At 48.1% G+C, this 22,148-nt stretch overlaps 1 protein-coding gene across 1 annotated transcript; it reads right to left on the reverse strand.

The window, feature by feature from the left end:
- Positions 1-268: 268 nt before the first annotated feature.
- Positions 269-2,210, reverse strand: LOC138768759 (sperm acrosome membrane-associated protein 6-like; the record flags this gene model as incomplete). Its single annotated transcript, XM_069946715.1, has 8 exons — positions 269-642; positions 823-980; positions 1,124-1,229; positions 1,328-1,405; positions 1,496-1,528; positions 1,658-1,735; positions 1,831-1,905; positions 2,051-2,210. Coding segments are annotated over 8 exons (984 nt in total), but the record flags the coding sequence as incomplete, so codon positions are not given.
- Between the last annotated feature and the right edge of the window lie 19,938 nt (positions 2,211-22,148).

A 22,148-nucleotide genomic window follows, 5' to 3' on the forward strand; every position in this document is an offset into this window, starting at 1 on the left:
TAAAAAAAGATAATCAGATAATCTGTTGGTGTAATAGGCCCTTACACATCATGTGCTTCTATGTGATAACACTTTATGACTCTTCCCATCCCCCCTCCCCATATTTTCAAGTTTCCCCCCATGACAAATAAGTCCCCACACCCGACGCCACATCATCTCCCATCTTCCCCGTCACCCTATACAGGATCCTTGTTACCTTTTGTGGAGTTAAGTTGCTATTGAATATAACACAATTTAAGTTTTTTTTATATATTTTTTTAATTTTGGAATAGGGTAAGGATAGGATGTATTTTTAGTGGGAAGGTTGGGGTATGGGATAGGGGGGGGATAGGAGGTTAGGGAATTATTATTCATAGGGTTGGGGTAAGGGATTCTGGGATCTCCGTAATAACTTTCTGGTAGTATCCCAGTCCACATTTAGGGCATATTGCCACAGCTTTACAATGACTATTGTTGCCACAAAGGAGGCCACTCCAATATATATATAGCAGGCCAGGGGACTTGTAAAGATGCGGGAGATGTTAGACTTGGCGGCCTCTATGATGGGGTCCGGTATTATCTCCTCCTCTACAGGCGGCTTTGCCCTCAGAACATCTTGGAATATCTCCTGTATACGTTCGTCTTCGTCCTCTGGTGTGATCACTGAAAAACAGAAGATACATGGAAGTTACTAAGGTGATAGGGAGCGCTGAAATACAGACAGAAAGAGCGGATATCAGGAAGAGTTCTTTACTGTAAGAGCAGTGAGGAGTCAGGAGGAGCTTCATACAATATGTAACACATGGGAACGTTCTAGAAAAGAGAAGATGTTAGAGTTCTTACCATTCACATACTGGTACTGTCTAAGAATCATATCATCATCCTCATCGAAGATCTCACAGAAGTAGGTGCCCCTATTGCTGCCCACTGCAGGATTCAGGAGATGGAATAGGTCTCCTTTGTGCTTTATTTCCTTGAAGAAACTCAGGTCAGTCGTCCAGATCTGAAAGTGAAACCATTGATGAGATCAGAGAAGACATTACACATATGGGGGGTAGTAATAGCGGCAGGACCGGGGGGGGGGGGGGGGGGGTACAGGTCTCTGCGCTGTAATTGAAGGATTATAAATGTCACCTGGACACTTATGTCTTTGGCGAACTTCCAGACGATACGCAGATGGTGCGACATGATAAATCTTCCCCCACATGGGATGAAAGTTTTCTCGTATTCATTCACTTTAATTTCTTGAACTGGAAGGAGAGAGAAAAGAAACAATGGTGTAAGTCAGCGGGCAATGAGCTAAGAGCTGGATAAGAGATGTATAACCTAATGATAGACGGGATCTTACTGGGACAGGCGATAGGGAACGGGCAATCCACCGCTGCACACTGGCCGCAGGAGAACGTCCGCGCCGCTTTCTGAAGTCCTGGAGGGAGAATGAGAGAAAGAGGTAAATGATGGCTCCATGTACATAATGGCGGTCACACACATTGTCCTATGTAATCCCAGTACTCACCACATGGCGGTATACATTGTGCCGCTGGATGATCTAGTGGAAGGAATCAGAGATGTTAGAGATGAATGATGTTGTGTGTGGGGAGAGAGGGTGACAGACAGGAGGATGGACATTATATACAGTATATCCACTGTCTGTATATCAGGAGCTGTAGTCACTTACTTGCAGCACGCTCTCTCACATGGCTAACAAATTCTGCCATCTTGTTATCGAATTGTTGCACCCAGGCATGTGGGAAGTCTAGAAGAAAGGAGATGGAAATAGAAGGAGATAGACATTTACTATTCATGCCGCCAAAGAAATAGGAGAAAATTCTAGAGATTTCTGGAACTTACACAACTGATCGATCGTCTTTATTTCGTCTATAAACGTCTTCAGATACTTCCGGATGTTTTGTATCTGGGAATAGGCTGCAAAGAGAAGACAGGTGACATATAGGACGGGGCCTGCAGATACTATATGAGGGGCTCTATGATGGAGATGGATGGAGAGTGACTCCCTGCTCTATGTATAAGATGAGGAGGAGGAGGAGGAATAGAAGGACAGAATAGTTACCTATTGTGATGTTACTCAGGAGCTCAAACCCCCTGTGCAGCCTTTGGAGGCAATCCATGGCCTCTATTTTCCCCAGGGAGATGGGGTATCCGCATATGGCGTCCCTCTCCGCCGGGGTGGTGAAGCAGGGGAAGCAAGATGTCACCAGCTCCGCTCCACATGGGAGGATTAGATTATTAGATTAGATTATTATAGGAGGGAAAGAAGCTTCATTGTCCCTGTCTGTCCCTTCTATCTATTTACCAGCTACAGGTTGTGACCAGTGACCCCTCCAGGAGAGGTGACCATTCTGTACAATATCATCTATTCCCTATAGCAGGGGTACTCAACAACTTTTAGTGAAGGTCCACTTACCGGGGTCTATTGTCAGGTGAAGGTCCGAGCTGAACATCAGTAGGAAACGTGTTTTGTTCAACTATTTATATACAGAATTGCTGCTTATTAGCGGGAAAACTGGCATTTTTTTCTCTCTCACCAGGCCTTTGATATTAGGTACAAAGGGGGTGACTGCCCTGGTAGTATATAGCCCCCTGTTGCTCCCCCAGTAGTGTATAGCCCCCCCCTGTGCGCTCTCCCTCAGTAGTATATAGCCCCCTGTTGCTCCCCCAGTAGTATATAGCCCCCCTGTGCGCTCTCCCCCTGTAGTATATAGCCCCCTGTGAGCTCCCCCCAGTAGTATATAGCCTCCCCGTGCGCTCTCCCCCTGTAGAATATAGCCCCCTGTGAGCTCCCCCCAGTAGTATATAGCCCCCCTGTGCGCTCTCCCCCTGTAGTATATAGCCCCCTGTGCGCTGTCCCCCAGTAGTATATAGCCCCCTGTGAGCTCCCCCCAGTAGTATATAGCCCCCGTGAGCTCCCCCCAAGTAGTATATAGCCCCCTGTGCGCTGTCCCCCAGTAGTATATAGCCCCCTGTGAGCTCCCCCCAGTAGTATATAGCCCCCGTGAGCTCCCCCCAAGTAGTATATAGCCCCCCTGTGAGCTCCCCCCTGTAGTATATAGCCCCCTGTGAGCTCCCCCCAGTAGTATATAGCGCCCCTGTGCTCTCCCCCCAGTAGTATATAGCCCCCTCAGTAGTATATAGCCCCCTGTGATGTCCCCCCTGTAGTATATAGCCCCCTGTGCGCTCCCCCTAGTAGTATATAGCCCCCTCAGTAGTATATAGCCCCCTGTGAGGTCCCCCCTGTAGTATATAGCCCCTGTGAGGTACCCCCTGTAGTATATAACCCCCTGTGCGCTCCCCCCTGTAGTATATAACCCCCTCAGTAGTATATAGCCCCCTGTGAGGTCCCCCCTGTAGTATATAGCCCCCTGTGCGCTCCCCCCAGTAGTATATAGCCCCCTCAGTAGTATATAGCCCCCTGTGAGGTCCCCCCTGTAGTATATAGTCCACCTGTGCGCTTTCCCCTTGTAGATGCCCCCAGACAGAAAAAAAAAATAACAAAAACAACTCACCTAGCACCTCGTTCCCCGCTGCGGCTGTCTTCTTCTCTTCCCGTCGGTCCGGCCCCCGGCTGATACGCGCTCTGTAGGGATGTCCCGGGGATTCCCCAGCAGAGCGCGCATCAGTGACCTCAGCTTACGCCGCCGGCCTGCACTTCCGGGAAGGACAGGCCGGCAGCGTACACTGAGGTCTGTGGTGCGCGCTCTGCTGGGGAATCCCCGGGACATCCCCAGAGAGCGCGTATCAGCCGGGGGCCGGACCGACACTGCCCCCAGCCCCACAGGCGTACTGACATCTAAGGACAGTATGCCTATGGGGCGGGAGGCAGTGCGGTGGGGAGCGGGACGGACCGGATCCGGGGCGGTTAGGAGGTCTGACCAGGGGTCCGGACAGCTGGCCTCCGCGGTCCGGGTTCGGACCGCGGTCCGCCAGTTGAGGACCCCTGCCCTATAGGATAGTATGCTGGGGTTATCTCAGGTAGGAATTGCTGTAGAACTACAAGTCCCAGCAGGCCCTAAAGTCCAGCAAATGTAATCTGATTGGTTGCTAGGGGCAACTAAGACAATTCTACTTTACACCAGTTTGATAACTCTCCCCTTGGATCCCACAAGACTAATGACTATAACAATGCAGAGATATGGGGTCTGCACAGTGTGTATGATGGGTCCAGCTCAGGGGTTTATTGCTGTAGAACTACAAGTCCCAGTATGTCCTAAAATCAATGAGATGAGTAAGAGAGTCTCTGCTATAGAGATAGAGAGGTCTGTGATCTCTATTTTGTGTATGATGTGTCCAGGTCTCCTTAGTAACAATCCTAGAGAGCAGTGGGGATGGGGGTGGGATGGGGGCAATTACTTATAAGATACATGGAGAGACATAGAAATGGAGTAATACTCACAGTCACATCAGCTGAAGAGTGACTGCTCTGTGCCCAGCACCACCTTATAAACCCCTGATGAGGTCACAGGATTCTTGATGACATCACAATGGATGTTTATAATATGCAGATTAGTCACATGACCTCACCCATCCGAGCTGCTGAGCCTTATATGGCCGGTCATAGTGTGTTATGGCTTCCCATGTATTACACCTGCACTAGTGTATTCTGGGATCACATATACAGCAGCGGCCCTGTATATACTTATAGAAGGCAGAGCTATAGGGGGCAGAGACAGCAGCGGCCCTGTATATACTTATAGAAGCCAGAGCTATAGGGCAGAAACAGCAGCGGCCCTGTATATACTTATAGAAGCCAGAGCTATAGGGCAGAAACAGCAGCGGCCAGGGCCGCCATCAGGAATTTCGGGGCCCCATACAACCAAAGTGTCTGGGCCCCCCACATTAATAAAAAAAAAAAAATTGTGTGTTCGCCCCACGCCTTGCTGGGAGGTATAATTTGGTTCAGATCAATTCTAGAGAACTGGCTCATATACCCCATTTTCCCCAGTGGCTTAAAATGTAACCTCTGTTATACAGTTATAAAATTATAGAAATTAAATGTGAACAAGGTGCAATTCAAATAGACACTTACTTGTATAGCTGCCTCTTGTGCTCTGTATGCAGTGCATTATATTCACCCCTGCAACGTACAATTTATAGCGTGTCTACAAGCCCAGCGGGGCTCATTATGATGGAGACTAAAACTTATACAAGAGTGGGGTAGGGGTTCCCCTGTATTCGGAATGCTGTTGAGTACCAGGCAATGCCCCGTTTGGGGTTATTGAATTTCGAGGGTCTGGGGGGGGCTGTTTGATTTGTATATGTTCACCAATATCCCCCCCCCCCCCCCGGTATGCTCACTAACATAGAATATGTTGATAAGGCTAATATAATGAGGCTGTTCCATGTTAGTGAGCATATACAAATCACCCCCCCCCCCAGGCAGACTAGTTTAGCTCACCCAAGCCAGTGATAGCGAATACATGGCGGTGAGAACGCTTTCTAGGAGATCCTGTTTGTGCAGCAGAGGTGACTTTATCCTTCTCTGCATAGACCCTCGAAAATTCAATAATCCCAGATGGGGCATTGCCTAGCACTCAACAGCATTCTGAATACAGGGGAACCCCTACCCCACTCTTGTATAAGTTTTAGTCTCCATCATAATGAGCCCCGCTGGGCTTGTAGACACGCTATAAATTGTACGTTGCATGGGTGAATATAATGCACTGCATACAGAGCACAAGAGGCAGCTATACAAGCAAGTGTCTATTTGAATTGCACCTTGTTCACATTTAATTTCTACAATTTTATAACTGTATAACAGAGGTTACATTTTAAGCCACTGGGGAAAATGGGGAATATGAGCCAGTTCTCTAGAATTGATCTCACACACAGACACCAGCACACATGTATACAGACACCAGCACACATGTATACAGACATACAGACACCAGCACACCAGGGCACGATGAAGTTTGAACTTCTGCAACCTGGAGAAATCACCTGATATCACCTGCAGTCCTATGTAACACCACATAACACAGTGGTATCTCTGAGTACAGATAATGTAGTAGATTTCACCTCCAGTCCTATGTAACAGCACAGATAACACAGTGATATCTCTGAGTATAGATCATGTAGTAGATGTCACCTGCAGTCCTATGTAACAGCACAGATAACACAGTGATATCCCTCTGAGTACAGATAATGTAGATGTCACCTGCAGTCCTATGTAACACCACAGATAACACAGTGATATCTCTGAGTACAGATAATGTAGTAGTCACCTGCAGTCCTATGTAACACCACAGATAACACAGTGATATCTCTGAGTACAGATAATGTAGTAGCTGTCACCTGCAGTCCTATGTAACACCACAGATAACACAGTGATATCTCTGAGTACAGATAATGTAGTAGTCACCTGCAGTCCTATGTAACACAACAGATAACACAGTGATATCTCTGAGTACAGATAATGTAGTAGCTGTCACCTCGGGGCGCCCCTACTAAATGATGTTCTACAAAATAAGAAAAGTGTCATACAGGGACTCACAGGTGACGTCTTCTTTGATCTGAGGCGTTACTTTCCCTTTTCCTCTCCATCCGGCCCAGACCTCCATGATGATTCCTTCCAGATATGTTTCATCCCCTTAGAACCTGCGAGACAAACAATTTAGGCTCCGCACATTTCTAGCAACTTCCTTTCCTTTCTCCCCCCTGTAGGCTCCCATAGTAACTGCGCTGTGTGGGATGCCCCCTGTATGTAGGATTCCCAGCTGTGCCCCCATGAGCTAATAATGCCCCTACAGGTGGCCCCCATGAACTAATAATGCCCCCAGAGGTACCCCCATGCACTAATAATGCCCCCAGAGATGCCCCCATGAGTTAATAATGCCCCCAGAGGTGCCCCCATGAACTAATAATGCCCCCAGAGGTGCCCCCATATACTAATAATGCCCCCAGAGGTGCCACCATATACTAATAATGCCCCCAGAGGTGCCCCCATGAGCTAATAATGCCCCCAGAGGTGCCCCCATATACTAATAATGCCCCCAGAGGTGCCCCCATATACTAATAATGCCCCCAGAGGTGCCCCCATACACTAATAATGCCCCCAGAGGTGCCCCCATGAACTAATAATGCCCCCAGAGGTGCCCCCATATACTAATAATGCCCCCAGAGGTGCCCCCATACACTAATAATGCCCCCAGAGGTGCCCCCATGAACTAATAATGCCCCCAGAGGTGCTTCCATATACTAATAATGCCCCCAGAGGTGCCCCCATGAACTAATAATGCCCCCAGAGGTGCCCCCCATATACTAATAATGTCCCCAGAGGTGCGCCCATACACTAATAATGCCCCCAGAGGTGCCCCCATATACTAATAATGCCCCCAGAGGTGCCCCCATGAACTAATAATGCCCCCAGAGGTGCCCCCATATAGTAATAATGCCCCCAGAGGTGCCCCCATATACTAATAATGCCCCCAGAGGTGCCCCCATATACTAATAATGCCCCCAGAGGTGCCCCCATATACTAATAATGCCCCCAGAGGTGCCCCCATATACTAATAATGCCCCCAGAGGTGCCCCCATATACTAATAATGCCCCCAGAGGTGCCCCCATATACTAATAATGCCCCCAGAGGTGCCCCCATATACTAATAATGCCCCCAGAGGTGCCCCCATATACTAATAATGCCCCCAGAGGTGCCCCCATACACTAATTATGTCCCCAGAGGTGGCCCCATACACTAATAATGCCCCCAGAGGTGCCCCCATACACTAATAATGCCCCCAGAGGTGCCCCCATACACTAATTATGTCCCCAGAGGTGGCCCCATACACTAATAATGCCCCCAGAGGTGCCCCCATATACCAATAATGCCCCCAGAGGTGCCCCCATGAGCTAATAATGCCCCCAGAGGTGCCCCCATATACTAATAATGCCCCCAGAGGTGCCCCCATACACTAATAATGCCCCCAGAGGTGCCCCCATACACTAATAATGCCCCCAGAGGTGCCCCCCATGAACTAATAATGCCCCCAGAGGTGTCCCCATATACTAATAATGCCCCCAGAGGTGCCCCCCATATACTAATAATGCCCCCAGAGGTGCCCCCATACACTAATAATGCCCCCAGAGGTGCCCCCATACACTAATAATGCCCCCAGAGGTGCCCCCATACACTAATTATGTCCCCAGAGGTGGCCCCATACACAATTAATGCCCCCAGAGGTGCCCCCATACACTAATTATGTCCCCAGAGGTGGCCCCATACACTAATAATGCCCCCAGAGGTGCCCCCATATACTAATAATGCCCCCAGAGGTGCCCCCATGAGCTAATAATGCCCCCAGAGGTGCCCCCATATACTAATATTGCCCCCAGAGGTGCCCCCATACACTAATAATGCCCCCAGAGGTGCCCCCATACACTAATAATGCCCCCAGAGGTGCCCCCATACACTAATAATGCCCCCAGAGGTGCCCCCCATGAACTAATAATGCCCCCAGAGGTGCCCCCATACACTAATAATGCCCCCAGAGGTGCCCCCATACACTAATAATGCCCCCCGAGGTGCCACCATATACTAATAATGCCCCCAGAGGTGCCCCCATACACTAATAATGCCCCCAGAGGTGCCCCCATATACTAATAATGCCCCCAGAGGTGCCCCCATATACTAATAATGCCCCCAGAGGTGCCCCCATACACTAATAATGCCCCCAGAGGTGCCCCCATACACTAATAATGCCCCCAGAGGTGCCCCCATATACTAATAATGCCCCCAGAGGTGCCCCCATACACTAATAATGCCCCCAGAGGTGCCCCCATATACTAATAATGCCCCCAGAGGTGCCCCCATACACTAATAATGCCCCCAGAGGTGCCCCCATACACTAATAATGCCCCCAGAGGTGCCCCCATATACTAATAATGCCCCCAGAGGTGCCCCCATACACTAATAATGCCCCCAGAGGTGCCCCCATACACTAATAATGCCCCCAGAGGTGCCCCCATACACTAATAATGCCCCCAGAGGTGCCCCCATACACTAATAATGCCCCCAGAGGTGCCCCCCATGAACTAATAATGCCCCCAGAGGTGCCCCCATACACTAATAATGCCCCCAGAGGTGCCCCCATACACTAATAATGCCCCCAGAGGTGCCCCCATATACTAATAATGCCCCCAGAGGTGCCCCCATACACTAATAATGCCCCCAGAGGTGCCCCCATATACTAATAATGCCCCCAGAGGTGCCCCCATATACTAATAATGCCCCCAGAGGTGCCCCCATACACTAATAATGCCCCCAGAGGTGCCCCCATATACTAATAATGCCCCCAGAGGTGCCCCCATATACTAATAATGCCCCCAGAGGTGCCCCCATACACTAATAATGCCCCCAGAGGTGCCCCCATATACTAATAATGCCCCCAGAGGTGCCCCCATACACTAATAATGCCCCCAGAGGTGCCCCTAAAAAAAACAAACATCCTACTCACCTAATCCGCGCTGTGCAGGCAGCAGCTCTTCCTCCTCCTCTTCGGGCTCCATCTTTCGAGCCGCAGGGACGGGACTTCCGGCAGACGTGATGACGTCACATGATCACGCCTGCCGGAGGGGCACATGATCACGGCCCGGCCTCCCATAGGCTGCTGGTATGAAGTGCCGGCAGCCTATGGGAGAGAATACAGGAGGAGGACGCTGACAGGTCCTTCTCCTGTATTCTGACCGCTTTAATGTTCCGCCCGCTGTGCGGGCGGAACATTAAAGCGATCAGTGCATCCCGAGAAGCTGCGTGGCCGCAGCTTTTCGGGATGCTCAAAAACAGGTGGCAAGGGGGGCCGTGCGGACCCCCCTAGCGTAGCGGTCGGGGGGCGGCGGCCGGCGGGCCCCCCCCCCCGTGTTTCTTAGGGTCCGGGCCCCATACGGCAGTACCACTTGTACTGCCCTATCGGCGGCCCTGGCAGCGGCCCTGTATATACTTATAGAAACCAGAGCTATAGGGGCAGAAACAGCAGCGGCCCTGTATATACTTATAGAAGCCAGAGCTATAAGGACAGAAACAGCAGCGGCCCTATATATACTTATAGAAGCCAGAGCTATAGGGCAGAAACAGCAGCGGCCCGGTATATACTTATAGAAGCCAGAGCTATAGGGGCAGAAACAGCAGCGGCCCTGTATATACTTATAGAAGCCAGAGCTATAGGGCAGAAACAGCAGCGGCCCGGTATATACTTATAGAAGCCAGAGCTATAGGGCAGAAACAGCAGCGGCCCTGTATATACTTATAGAAGCCAGAGCTATAGGGCAGAAACAGCAGCGGCCCGGTATATACTTATAGAAGACAGAGCTATAGGGGGCAGAAACAGCAGCCTCCCTGTATATACTTATAGACGCCAGAGCTATAGGGGGCAGAAACAGCAGCGGCCCTGTATATACTTATAGAAGCCAGAGCTATAGGGGCAGAAACAGCAGCGGCCCTGTATATACTTATAGAAGCCAGCGCTATAGGGGAAGAAACAGCAGCGGCCCTGTATATACTTATAGAAGCCAGAGCTATAGGGGGCAGAAACAGCAGCAGCCCTGTATATACTTATAGAAGCCAGAGCTATAGGGGGCAGAAACAGCAGCGGCCCTGTATATACTTATAGAAGCCAGAGCTATAGGGGGCAGAAACAGCAGCGGCCCTGTATATACTTATAGAAACCAGAGCTATAGGGCAGAAACAGCAGCGGCCCTGTATATACTTATAGAAGCCAGAGCTATAGGGGGCAGAAACAGCAGCCGCCCTGTATATACTTATAGAAACCAGAGCTATAGGGCAGAAACAGCAGCGGCCCTGTATATACTTATAGAAGCCAGAGCTATAGGGGGCAGAAACAGCAGCCGCCCTGTATATACTTATAGACGCCAGAGCTATAGGGGGCAGAAACAGCAGCGGCTCTGTATATACTTATAGAAGCTAGAGCTATAGGGGGCAGAAACAGCAGCGGCCCTGTATATACTTATGCAAGCCAGAGCTATAGGGGCAGAAACAGCAGCTGCCCTGTATATACTTATAGAAGCCAGAGCTATAGGGGGCAGAAACAGCAGCCGCCCTGTATATACTTATACAAGCCAGAGCTATAGGGGCAGAAACAGCAGCGGCCCTGTATGTACTTATAGAAGCCAGAGCTATAGGGGGCAGAAATAGCAGCAGCCCTGTATATACTTATAGAAGCCAGGGCTATAGGGGGCAGAAACAGCAGCGGCCCTGTATATACTTATAGAGGCCAGAGCTACAGGGGGCAAAAATAGCAGCGGCCCTGTATATACTTATAGAAGCCAGAGCTATAGGGAGCAGAAACAGCAGCCGCTATGTATATATTTATAGAAGCCAGAGCTATAGGGGGCAGAAACAGCAGCGGCCCTGTATATACTTATAGAAGCCAGAGCTATAGGGGGCAGAAACAGCAGCGGCCCTGTATATACTTATAGAGGCCAGAGCTACAGGGGCAGAAACAGCAGCGGCCCTGTATATACTTATAGAAGCCAGAGCTATAGGGGGCAGAAACAGCAGCGGCCCTGTATATACTTATAGAAGCCAGAGATATAAGGGGCAGAAACAGCAGCGGCCCTGTATATAATTATAAAAGCCAGAGCTATAAGGACAGAAACAGCAGCGGCCCTGTATATACTTATAGAAGCCAGAGCTATAGGGGGCAGAAACGGCAGCAGTCCTCTATATACTTATAGAAGCCAGAGCTATAGGGGGCAGAAACGGCAGCGGCCCTGTATATACTTATAGAAGCCAGAGCTATAGGGGGCAGAAACAGCAGCGGCCCTGTATATACTTATAGAAGCCAGAGCTATAGGGGACAGAGGGGTTATGTTCACTTGGTCATTATTGTGACACCTTAGTGAACATGGAGCTGATGCCCCATCCCAGGCCCGGATTGGTAATCTGGCATACCGGGCAAATGCCCACTGGGCTGCCCGATTGTCAATCCAGGGGGCCGCCTAGTGTGCATGTTAAACTGTATATTAATATAAGCCAATAGTGCAGCGGCTGCACACCACATCTTCTGAGGGCCGCGGTCAGTCTCATCCTGTCACACTGCAGTGAGGTGCACACGCTGCTGGATTCTGCAGAGCAGTCGCTGACGGCACAGAGGAGGAAGGGGAGACAGGGCCAGCTGTCTGCTGCCTGAGTGACTACTCACATGTCAGGAGGCAAGCCGGAGGGAGGAGGAGTGCTGGCTGGCGCAATGACCTCCCCTGCAGGCAGATACCCATGGGCCGGTTGGTAGGTTCCTGTAGGGGCTACTCTCCTCTGATTACCAACCCCTGACAGGTGCAGAAGCCAATTTTCAAGCAATGTCCTGAGCTAACATGTATTCTATGTGTCCAGTTTGGCTCCGCCCCCTGACCTTAGCCCCGCCCTGCACGGGCCGCAATGCAGTTCAGGACAATGCCGGGTTACACACCTTATTCTAGCAGCCCCCTCAGCTCCCTCAGGCGCCCCCTCAGCTCCCTCAGGCTCCCCCTCAGCTCCCTCAGGCTCCCCCTCAGCTACCTCAGGCACCCCCTCAGTTCCCTCAGGCGCCCCCTCAGCTCCCTCAGGCTCCCCCTCAGGCTCCCCCTCAGCTCCCTCAGGCACCCCCTCAGCTCCCTCAGGCGCCCCCATCAGCTCCCTCAGGCTCCCCCTCAGGCTCCCCCTCAGCTCCCCCTCAGCTCCCTCAGGCTCCCCCTCAGGGTCCCCCTCAGCTCCCCCTCAGCTCCCTCAGGCGCCCCCCTCAGCTCCCTCAGGCACCCCCTCAGCTCCCTCAGGCGCCCCCATCAGCTCCCTCAGGCTCCCCCTCAGGCTCCCCCTCAGCTCCCCCTCAGCTCCCTCAGGCGCCCCCCTCAGCTCCCTCAGGCTCCCCCTCAGGCTCCCCCTCAGCTCCCTCAGGCGCCCCCCTCAGCTCCCTCAGGCGCCCCCTCAGGCTCCCCCTCAGCTCCCTCAGGCGCCCCCCCCAGCTCCCTCAGGCTCCCCCTCAGGCTCCCCCTCAGCTCCCTCAGGCGCCCCCCCCAGCTCCCTCAGGCTCCCCCTCAGGCTCCCCCTCAGCTCCCTCAGGCACCCCCTCAGCTCCCTCAGGCGCCCCCATCAGCTCCCTCAGGCTCCCCCTCAGGCTCCCCCTCAGCTCCCCCTCAGCTCCCTCAGGCTCCCCCTCAGGGTCCCCCTCAGCTCCCCCTCAGCTCCCGCAGGCGCCCCCCTCAGCTCCCTCAGGCACCCCCTCAGCTCCCTCAGGCGCCCCCATCAGCTCCCTCAGGCTCCCCCTCAGGCTCCCCCCCAGCTCCCCCTCAGCTCCCTCAGGCGCCCCCCTCAGCTCCCTCAGGCTCCCCCTCAGGCTCCCCCTCAGCTCCCTCAGGCGCCCCCCTCAGCTCCCTCAGGCTCCCCCTCAGGCTCCCCCTCAGCTCCCTCAGGCGCCCCCCCCCAGCTCCCTCAGGCTCCCCCTCAGGCTCCCCCTCAGCTCTCCCTCAGCTCCCCCTCAGCTCCCTCAGTCACCCCCTCAGCTCCCTCAGGCGCCCCCCTCAGCTCCCTCAGGCGCCCCCCTCAGCTCCCTCAGGCGCCCCCCTCAGCTCCCTCAGGCACCCCCAGGTCTCCCAGAAGGGTTAATTAGTTGCACTGCTGTTTTTCATGGGATCGATCCCATATTGATAAAAGCCCAGGTGACAGGAATAGGAGCTGAAATTCTGCCACTATATCTATAGAGAGGATTAGTGACCCTGGGTGGTCATTTCAGTCCCTGTTCCTGTCATCCTAGTGATATGACTTTTGGGGGGCTGAATCCCTACAGAGGTCATAACAATGGCAGGTAAAGGATAACTTTCAGCCTGCAAACCAACTCGCTGATACCCCTGCAGCTGCGGACATCATGTCTGTGACAACGGCCCCCAGAGCGCCCCCTCACCCCACCTGCCGCCTCATTCAGTGACGTCTACCAGTGTACACATGGCTGCTGTTCCTGCACATGCGCATTAAAGACCAAAAGGAATGTGCATAAGTAGGCGTCACTGAATGAGGCGGCAGGTGGGGTGAGGGGGTGCTCTGGGGGGGGGGGGGACTCCTGCAGTGCTCCCAACTAGCTGATTTGCATATTTGGTTTAGATTAAACTTCACCAAAACCACAGGACCTAGGAAAAAAAACTCCGTAGCCACAGACACGATGTCCGCAGCTGAAGAGGATAGCAGCGGGTTTGTTTGCACTCACCTCTAATGTACCCTGATGCATGCAGTACAGGCTGAAGGAATCATGATTTCTGGTCCAGGTTTGCAGATTTTTTTGTGGGTTTTAAATTTAGGGGTATGTGCATGCTATGGAAATTTCAAGTGGAGTCCGGGCGGCAGTCTCCACTTGAAGTTCGTCCTGTCCCATAGACTCAATGATATTCTGAAGCTCAATCCGCCCAAAGAATTGACATGTCAATATCATTCAGTCCATGGGAGAGGCAGATCTTCAAGTGGAGACCACCGCACAGACTCCGCTTGAAATTTCCACCCAAATTCCATAGTGGAAACATACCCTTACTGTGCAGGTATAGCCTTGTGGCTACAGAAAAGAGCGGCCAAAAAGGCCTCAGCAAGAAAGACATTGTCATGGTGGTGGGAGCCAGGTGAAAAAGGAAACAATGGGGGACATTTATTAAGTCCGGCATTTTTTGTGCCGGGTCCAAAAATGTTCCCGCAGCTCTGACAGTACGGAGATTTATATAGAGGCGCACTGCCTCTACATAAATCCTGAGCTGGTGTAGGTTTCCTTATTTTTTAATTCGCAAAATCATATATTCAGCAGACCTAGAGTCCCCCCCCACTTTCTGGTGACACGGCACTATGACAAAATCAGAGGTGGCAGCAGAGAGCACTGTGTCAGACTGGAAAGAATATACCACTTCCTGTAAGACATACAGCAGCTGATAAGTACTGGAAGGTTTGAGATTTTACAAATATGTATAACTTTCTATCACCAGTTCATTTAAAAAAAAACAAAAAAAAAAACACAATATTTGCCGGAGTACCCCTCCTTCGTCTGATAATCGGCCTGTCTAAGGGTCCATTTACACAGAAAGATTATCTGACAGATTATCTGCCAAAAATTTGAAGCCAAAGCCAGAAATGAATTTGAAAAGAGGAAAAATCTCAGTCTTTCCTTTATGACCTGATCTCTGTTTATAGTCTGTTTCTGGCTTTGGCTTCAAATCTTTGGCAGATAATCTGTCAGATAATCTTTCTGTGTAAATGGACCCTAAATCAGTTCTTATCACAGAAGCCTCGGCTGTAAAATATATAGTTATTGCCCGCACATCTCACTGCACAATAGCAATAAATTTCAATGGCCACATGAACAATACAGTGATCGTTTGTGCGGCCCGGCTGCTCAATTACTCGTACATTCTGAAGGCACTGCAAATGAGCGCCGGGGGTACGGTATGTGGGCTGGTAGGGTTGGACTGCCAGGGCTGCTTTTTAGTCCCAGTCCGGCCCTGCTCCATCCTATAGATATAAGTGATCAGAGGCGTCTGGAAACCTCCTGCTGAGCGACCAGTATAAGCCGCGCTACAAGATTTACTATTCAGGTGTAACTGACATTAACCCCTTAAGTACCGCGACAATTTTCAGTTTGGGGTTTACGTTTTTTCCTCCTCCCTTTCTAAAGAGCTAAAACGCTTTTATTTTTCCAGCTACAGGACCATGTAGGGTCTTTGTAATGCAGCCTTTCAATCTACCGTAACATGGAACCCCAAAAATATAATTAATAGGGTGAAATTGGGGGGAAAAATACAATTCTGCAAATTTTGGGGGGGTTCCGTGTTTACGAAATACACTTTACAGAAAATCTAACATGTTATATTTATTCTATAAGTCTGTCTGAATACAGCGATATGCAGTTTATATAGCTTTTCTAAAGTTTTACTATTTTTTAACAGTAAAACTTCTTTTTTGCAAATAAGTGTTTCTATTTTTTCACCTACAGTAAGGGCAATATGGGATGTCATTTCTTGCGCCATGATCTCTAGTTTTTATTAGTATCAGATTTGTGTAGATGAAAGGTATTGTACTCTTTCCCTCTTCTCTCTTTACTTCTATCATGTTTGGGTGTTCCTAACGCCCCCTTCAACTATTAAGGATGGGTTGGATGTGGCTGGGGAGCTGTGTCTTGACGGCTGTATTTGACTCCTGTAAAACGCATAAATAAATAATTAAAAAAATAAGATAAAAAGGTTTTGATCAGTTAATATTATTATTATTATTATTATTATTATTATTTATTTTTTTTAAAGAAAATGTAATAAAAAAAAATCATTCTGTAATTTTTTTACTGCTTTATGTTTATGCTGTTCATCGTGTGGGAATAATACTGTTTTATTTTAATATATCAGACGATTATGCACCCTGCAGTATATAATATGTTTATTTATTTAAAAAAAAATGTTGTGATTTATTTATCAAATGGAAAAGTTGGGTGATTTAATTTTATATTGGGGGAGGGGCTATGGCTTGTTGTTTAAACCTTTTTTTTTTTTTTTTTTTTTTTTTTACACTTTTTACATCCCCCTAGGGGACTTTTATAGTTTTACATTAGATCAGTAACACTGATAGTTGCTGTGCCATACCATAGCATTGATCAGTGTTATCTGCGATCATTGCATGCATACAGTCTGCTTGTGGCTATACACTGATCACCCATCTGACTGCCGGGAAGGTAAGAGACCTCCTGCAGTCAGTTACAATAATCTGATCTCCCACATTACACTGCGGGGGTCCTGATCGGCTGTGACAGGAGTGCAGCTCCTGTCACTGACTTTTAAATACGGCCTGTCATTAACAGTGAGGACCCGGCTGCTCCTTAGCACACTTCATTGCACTGCCGGACCCCTTGAGGGGTTACATGTCACTTTTCAGAAATCAATAAATATCAATAGTGCAAGCGATTCAGAAGAAGCAGGATATCTGTTTCTATAATGCTCTATGGATGGGGGAGGAGCTGAGGGGGAGGAGTGAGCATGGAGAGGAGAAAAGGTAGCCCTGCACAGCACTAGATCCTACAATCTTTTCTCATCAAGTTCACAGGCCTGCACTACCCTTTTTGACCTTTGAATCTATTATTTTTATGTTTTATGTGTCCAGACAGTCTCCAGACAGAGAGTACCCCTGCAGTATCCCATGCGCACCCGATGGGAGGGCAGGGGGAGTGGACCACTGCTCAGTATATATCTATATTTATGTGACCCTCATAGTAAAGTAATATGTATGCACTGTATGGCTATGGTTATGGGCATCGTATAGCAATGCTATTTAACAGCAGTTTAATTTTTTTTTTTAAATATATTATTTTTCCATTCCTTATAAATAAAAGAGGGATATGCTGTACAAAGAATATTTTGCTATGAGACCTTAAAGGGAACCAATCACCTCAAAAATGCATATATAGCTTTTTAAATGTGCTGTTAGAGCCCACAGCACACTTTCCATACATGTTTCTATATACTCCCTGCCTCCCCCGTGTAATCCATAAAGTAACTTTATAAAACTGGCGCCCGGTATGCAAATTACATCAGGTAGTCACCTGGGCGGTGTGCGGCTAGATGGTAGTCACAGTCAGTCCGGGTCCCCTGGGCGTTCTTCGGCGGTAATCACGCCCCTCTGGGCGTGATTCAAATCACCCAGTAGCTCCGACGTCACTCGGGAGCGCACCGTGCACAACGTCGGCGCAGCTATGTTCTTAAGCCGATGCGCATGCGCAGTACAGCCGCTCCCATTCAGACTGTACTGCGCCTGTGCAGAATAGCCTCGAACTCAGTGCGAGCCGGAGTATTGGAATTATTGCCATTTTTATACAATGTGTGCAGTGATGCCCTTTTCATAGACATAAATAGAACACAAAAGTCAGCTCTTTGGGGGAGATTTATCAAAGTGGTGTAAAGTAGACGTAAAGATGGTGGTCGCGCAACTAAAAACAAATGGTATGCTCACCTGTCTACGCTCCTTTGGTGTCCTTTGGGTCTACGCTGTCTTCAGTTGTCTCCAACCCGCTTAGCCAATCACTGACTGAGACAGGACAGTGCTGTGCCAGGGATTGGCTGAGCGGGCTGTCACTCTTATCTCAAGAGTGACAGCCTGCTCAGCCAATCACTGTCCAGAGTGCTGTCCTATCTCAGTCAGTGATTGGCTGAGTGGGATTTTGGCAGGTGCAGGGAGGACCGGAAAGGAGGACAACGGGGGAGCACAGACAGGTAGGTATAGATGTGCGAACTTTGTGAAACGCACTAAAATAGCTAAAAGTCTGCAATTGTTTAGTTGTTTTAGTGCGGTTCATTTAAAGCAAATGTACTACTTTGCTTAGTGAAAAAAATTCTACTACCTGGTTGGCGCCTGCAAGTACATCCATATATTCTGCAGCCTTCAACAGCTTCTGATATGCAATTCGGCCCGCTCTATGCATTGGAAGCGGACCCAGCGCCCCCAGTGTTCAATTGGAGCACTGGGGACGCAGGGTGCATAGAGTGGGTCGAATGGCAGAAACCGCCACAGATGGCGGGAACTGAGCTACCGGAATGTACACACCGGCACTGATCGGGTAGTATAAAAAATAAAAAAAATACATTTTTCACTAAAGTAAGTGGTACATGTAGTTAAAGGTTAAAGGGGTACTCCAGCGGGGGGGGGGGGGCACTTTTTAGCTGGGACCGGGGAGGAGGTGGCTGAGGGAAAAGACGTCCACTCACCTCCCCGGTTCCAGCGGCGGGTCCCGCATCGCAGTGCTCCGGTCCCCAGTTCCCGGCCACTTCCTGGTGTCTGTCGCAGGCCCGTCAGCCAGTCAGTGACAGAGGCAGGATCTGAGCGGACTTGAAACGGATCCCGCCTCCGTCACTGACTGGCTGAGCGGACCTGAGACGTCACGTCTCAAGCCCGTGTCAGACACCAGAAAGCAACCGGGAACGGAGCGCCACGATGCGGGTCCCAGCGAAAAAGTGCCCTCTCGCTGGAGTACCCCTTTAAAGTTATGTCAAAGTTCGACAAACGTTTTTAGAAGTTTGTTCATGTCTACATCTATCGTCTTTCATTTTGCAGTCTGTGAACTCAGCCTGGGGGCTTTGTTCAGCACCATTTTGAGAAAGCTTGAGCCCGCTGAAGCATCAATATCAAACGTTATTTGGTCTGGACCTAATTGCTGCTTTTAAAATTTTACAATTATATCAAGATATCTAAAAAAAAATTCAGCCAAGGAAGCAGAAGTAGTTACGATAGTAGAACCTTTCATTTGCATTGCAGATTATACACCTTTCTTGGGATAGGGACATAATATTTGTATTTCCTTTATTGCAGCCTCGTAAGGCTTCTATGGACCTAAAATCTTCGACTATGTATACAAACACAGGACATATGAAAGAAGAAAAAAATAAGTGTATATATATATATATATATATATATATATATATATATATATATATATATACAGTGGTGCCTTGGATTACAAGCATAATTCATTCCGGGACCGTGCTTGGTGCTTGTAATCCAAATCCACTCTTATACCAAAGCAAATTTTCCATAAGAAGTAATTGAAATGCAGACAATTGGTTCCACACCCCAAAAATAATGATTTTTAATTCTGAATAACATGTAAAACAAATGAAACAAACATTTAGAAACATCTGAATATGTCATATAAATTACTGTACAGTAATGGAGAGGATGGTAAACACAAGGGCTGGCAAAGACTGCAGGGAGCATGAAGGAATGAGCAGGGCAGATGTGGGCACATACATGCAGTACTCTCTGTCCGGGAAGAGAGGGGTTAAAGCTATGAAGAGATTACCTCCACAGTCCTGTCCTCTGATGTAAGCCCCAGCCTGAAGTGGATCTGCTATGATTTGGAAGGTGAGGGAGACTTCCTGGGTCAGAGTACAGGGCTGTAGACCCCGCTATGCAGAACATGCCCCTCCCCCACTCACCTTCCCACCCAGTATAGGGAGCTCTTAAACCAAAGCAATGCTCTTAAACCAACCGTGAGCTCTTCTTGCAAAATGCTCTCAATCCAAGTTACTCTTAAACCAAGGTACCACTATATATATATATATATATATATATGTGTGTGTTTGTGTCAGGCATGTACACTCACTGGACTGCAATGCACACATCTAAGCATCCCCTTGCCTTTAGATACTGGTTGAAACTATCACTTATCATACTTATCTGCTCCTTTTTAACCTCCCTCTAAAGGCCCGATAAGCAGTGCTGATCAGAGAGATTGGCACTCATATACAGATCCTTCACAAGGCTCAATTAATTGTGTGGCCGGACCTCACAAGTGATTACTGGATATTGGCAGATTACTGACCCTCTCAGTCATAAGTGCGATTGATTGATTGATTGATTGATTGATTGATTGGCTGACAGTTATCTGAAGTGAATGGTCTACAGTAGGCTGCGTGCTGGAAGTAGGAGCAGAACTTCACCTCCATCTCCTAAGAAATCTTGGCAATTGATCAGCGCTGTAATCCCTTTATTGAGGGACATACACCCTAACTCCAGCAGGACATATTCCTCACCCAAACAATATACTAGATAACAGGCTACAGTAACATGTCCTTTATTACATTATCTTTTATGGACAATGTATTATTGTTCTTTCTAGTGTCACAATTTTTGCTTTTCTTATACACATTTACCTAGAATATATAACAAAGTGCAGTGGTACCTAGCATTGTTTCATATAATCATTGATACCCCAAATTTAATTTATTGAGTTGTATAGTTCTTCTTAAAGGGAAACTCCAGCAGACACATAGGATTATCACCTCCTAACTCCTATCCATATTTTATAGGCTTCCTTACCTGGGCTGGACTGGGAATAAAAAGCAGCCCTGGCCACCAACCTTATCAACCCACATACAGTATCCCCCATATTATAGAAAAACAATAGTGTACATTGTGCACTGTGGTTAGTTTTGTGTTACTTTGTTGTGCTCTCACTACTCCATAAAATGTAAGTTCAATGTTTCCAAATGTAAAATATTGCACTTGGGGAGAAGCAATCCTTTTTTCTGAGTATTATATCAGCAATTAGTGAAGACTTCAGAAGAGAAGGATTTAGGGCTAGTTATTTCAGACAACTTTAACTTCGGTCACCAGTCCTATATATATATAATGCTATGTTGGGCTGTATATATATAATGGTACGCTGGGCTATATATATAATGGCATAATGGTATGCTGGGCTGTGTATGTATATATATATATATATATATATATATATATATATAATATATATATATATATATATATATATATATATATATATATATAAATATAATGGTATGCTGGGCTGTATATAATGGTATGCTGGGCTGTATATATATATATATATAATGATATGCTGGGCTGTATATATAATGGTATGCTGGGCTGTGTATATATATATATATATATATATATAATGATATGCTGGTATGCTGGGCTGTATATATATATATATATATATATATATATATATATACAATAGTATGCTGGGCTGTATATATAATGGTGTGCTGGGCTGCATATATTTATATTGGTATGCTGGGCTGTATATATATATATATATATATATATATATATATATATATATATATAATGGTATGCTGGGCTGTATAACTAGAGGTGTAACCAGTAGGAAGAGAGAGATTGTGATCCTGCTGTATAGATCTCTAGTGACATCCCATCTGGAATACTGTGGCCAGTTCTGGAGACCTCACCTACAAAAAGATATTGATAAAATAGGATGGGTTCAAATATGGGCTACAAAAATTGCGGATGGTCTGATGCATGAAACATAATCAGGAAAGACTTAAAGGGGTACTCCTGAGAGATTTTTTTTTTTTTTAAATCAACAGAAATTTATACAGATTTGTAAATTAATTCTTTTTTAAAATCTCAAGCTTTTAAAGTACCTATTAACTGTTGCTGTATGCCCTGCAGGTGTGTTTTTTCCAGTCTGACACAGTGCTCTCTGCTGCCACCTATGACCTTGACAGAAACATTCCAGAGGAGGACAGGTTTTCTAGAGGGATTTGCTACTGCTCTGGACAGTTCATGTCAGGGACAGAGGTGGCAGCAGAGAGCGCTTTTTAAAACGCGTTTTAGAGAGGTGTAGAAAGATATAACTACAGTCAAGTTCCATTTTGCATGTTACATAGTAAA

The sequence above is a fragment of the Dendropsophus ebraccatus genome, chromosome 12 (genome assembly GCF_027789765.1).
Source record: "Dendropsophus ebraccatus isolate aDenEbr1 chromosome 12, aDenEbr1.pat, whole genome shotgun sequence".
Classification (NCBI taxonomy): Eukaryota; Metazoa; Chordata; class Amphibia; order Anura; family Hylidae; genus Dendropsophus; species Dendropsophus ebraccatus.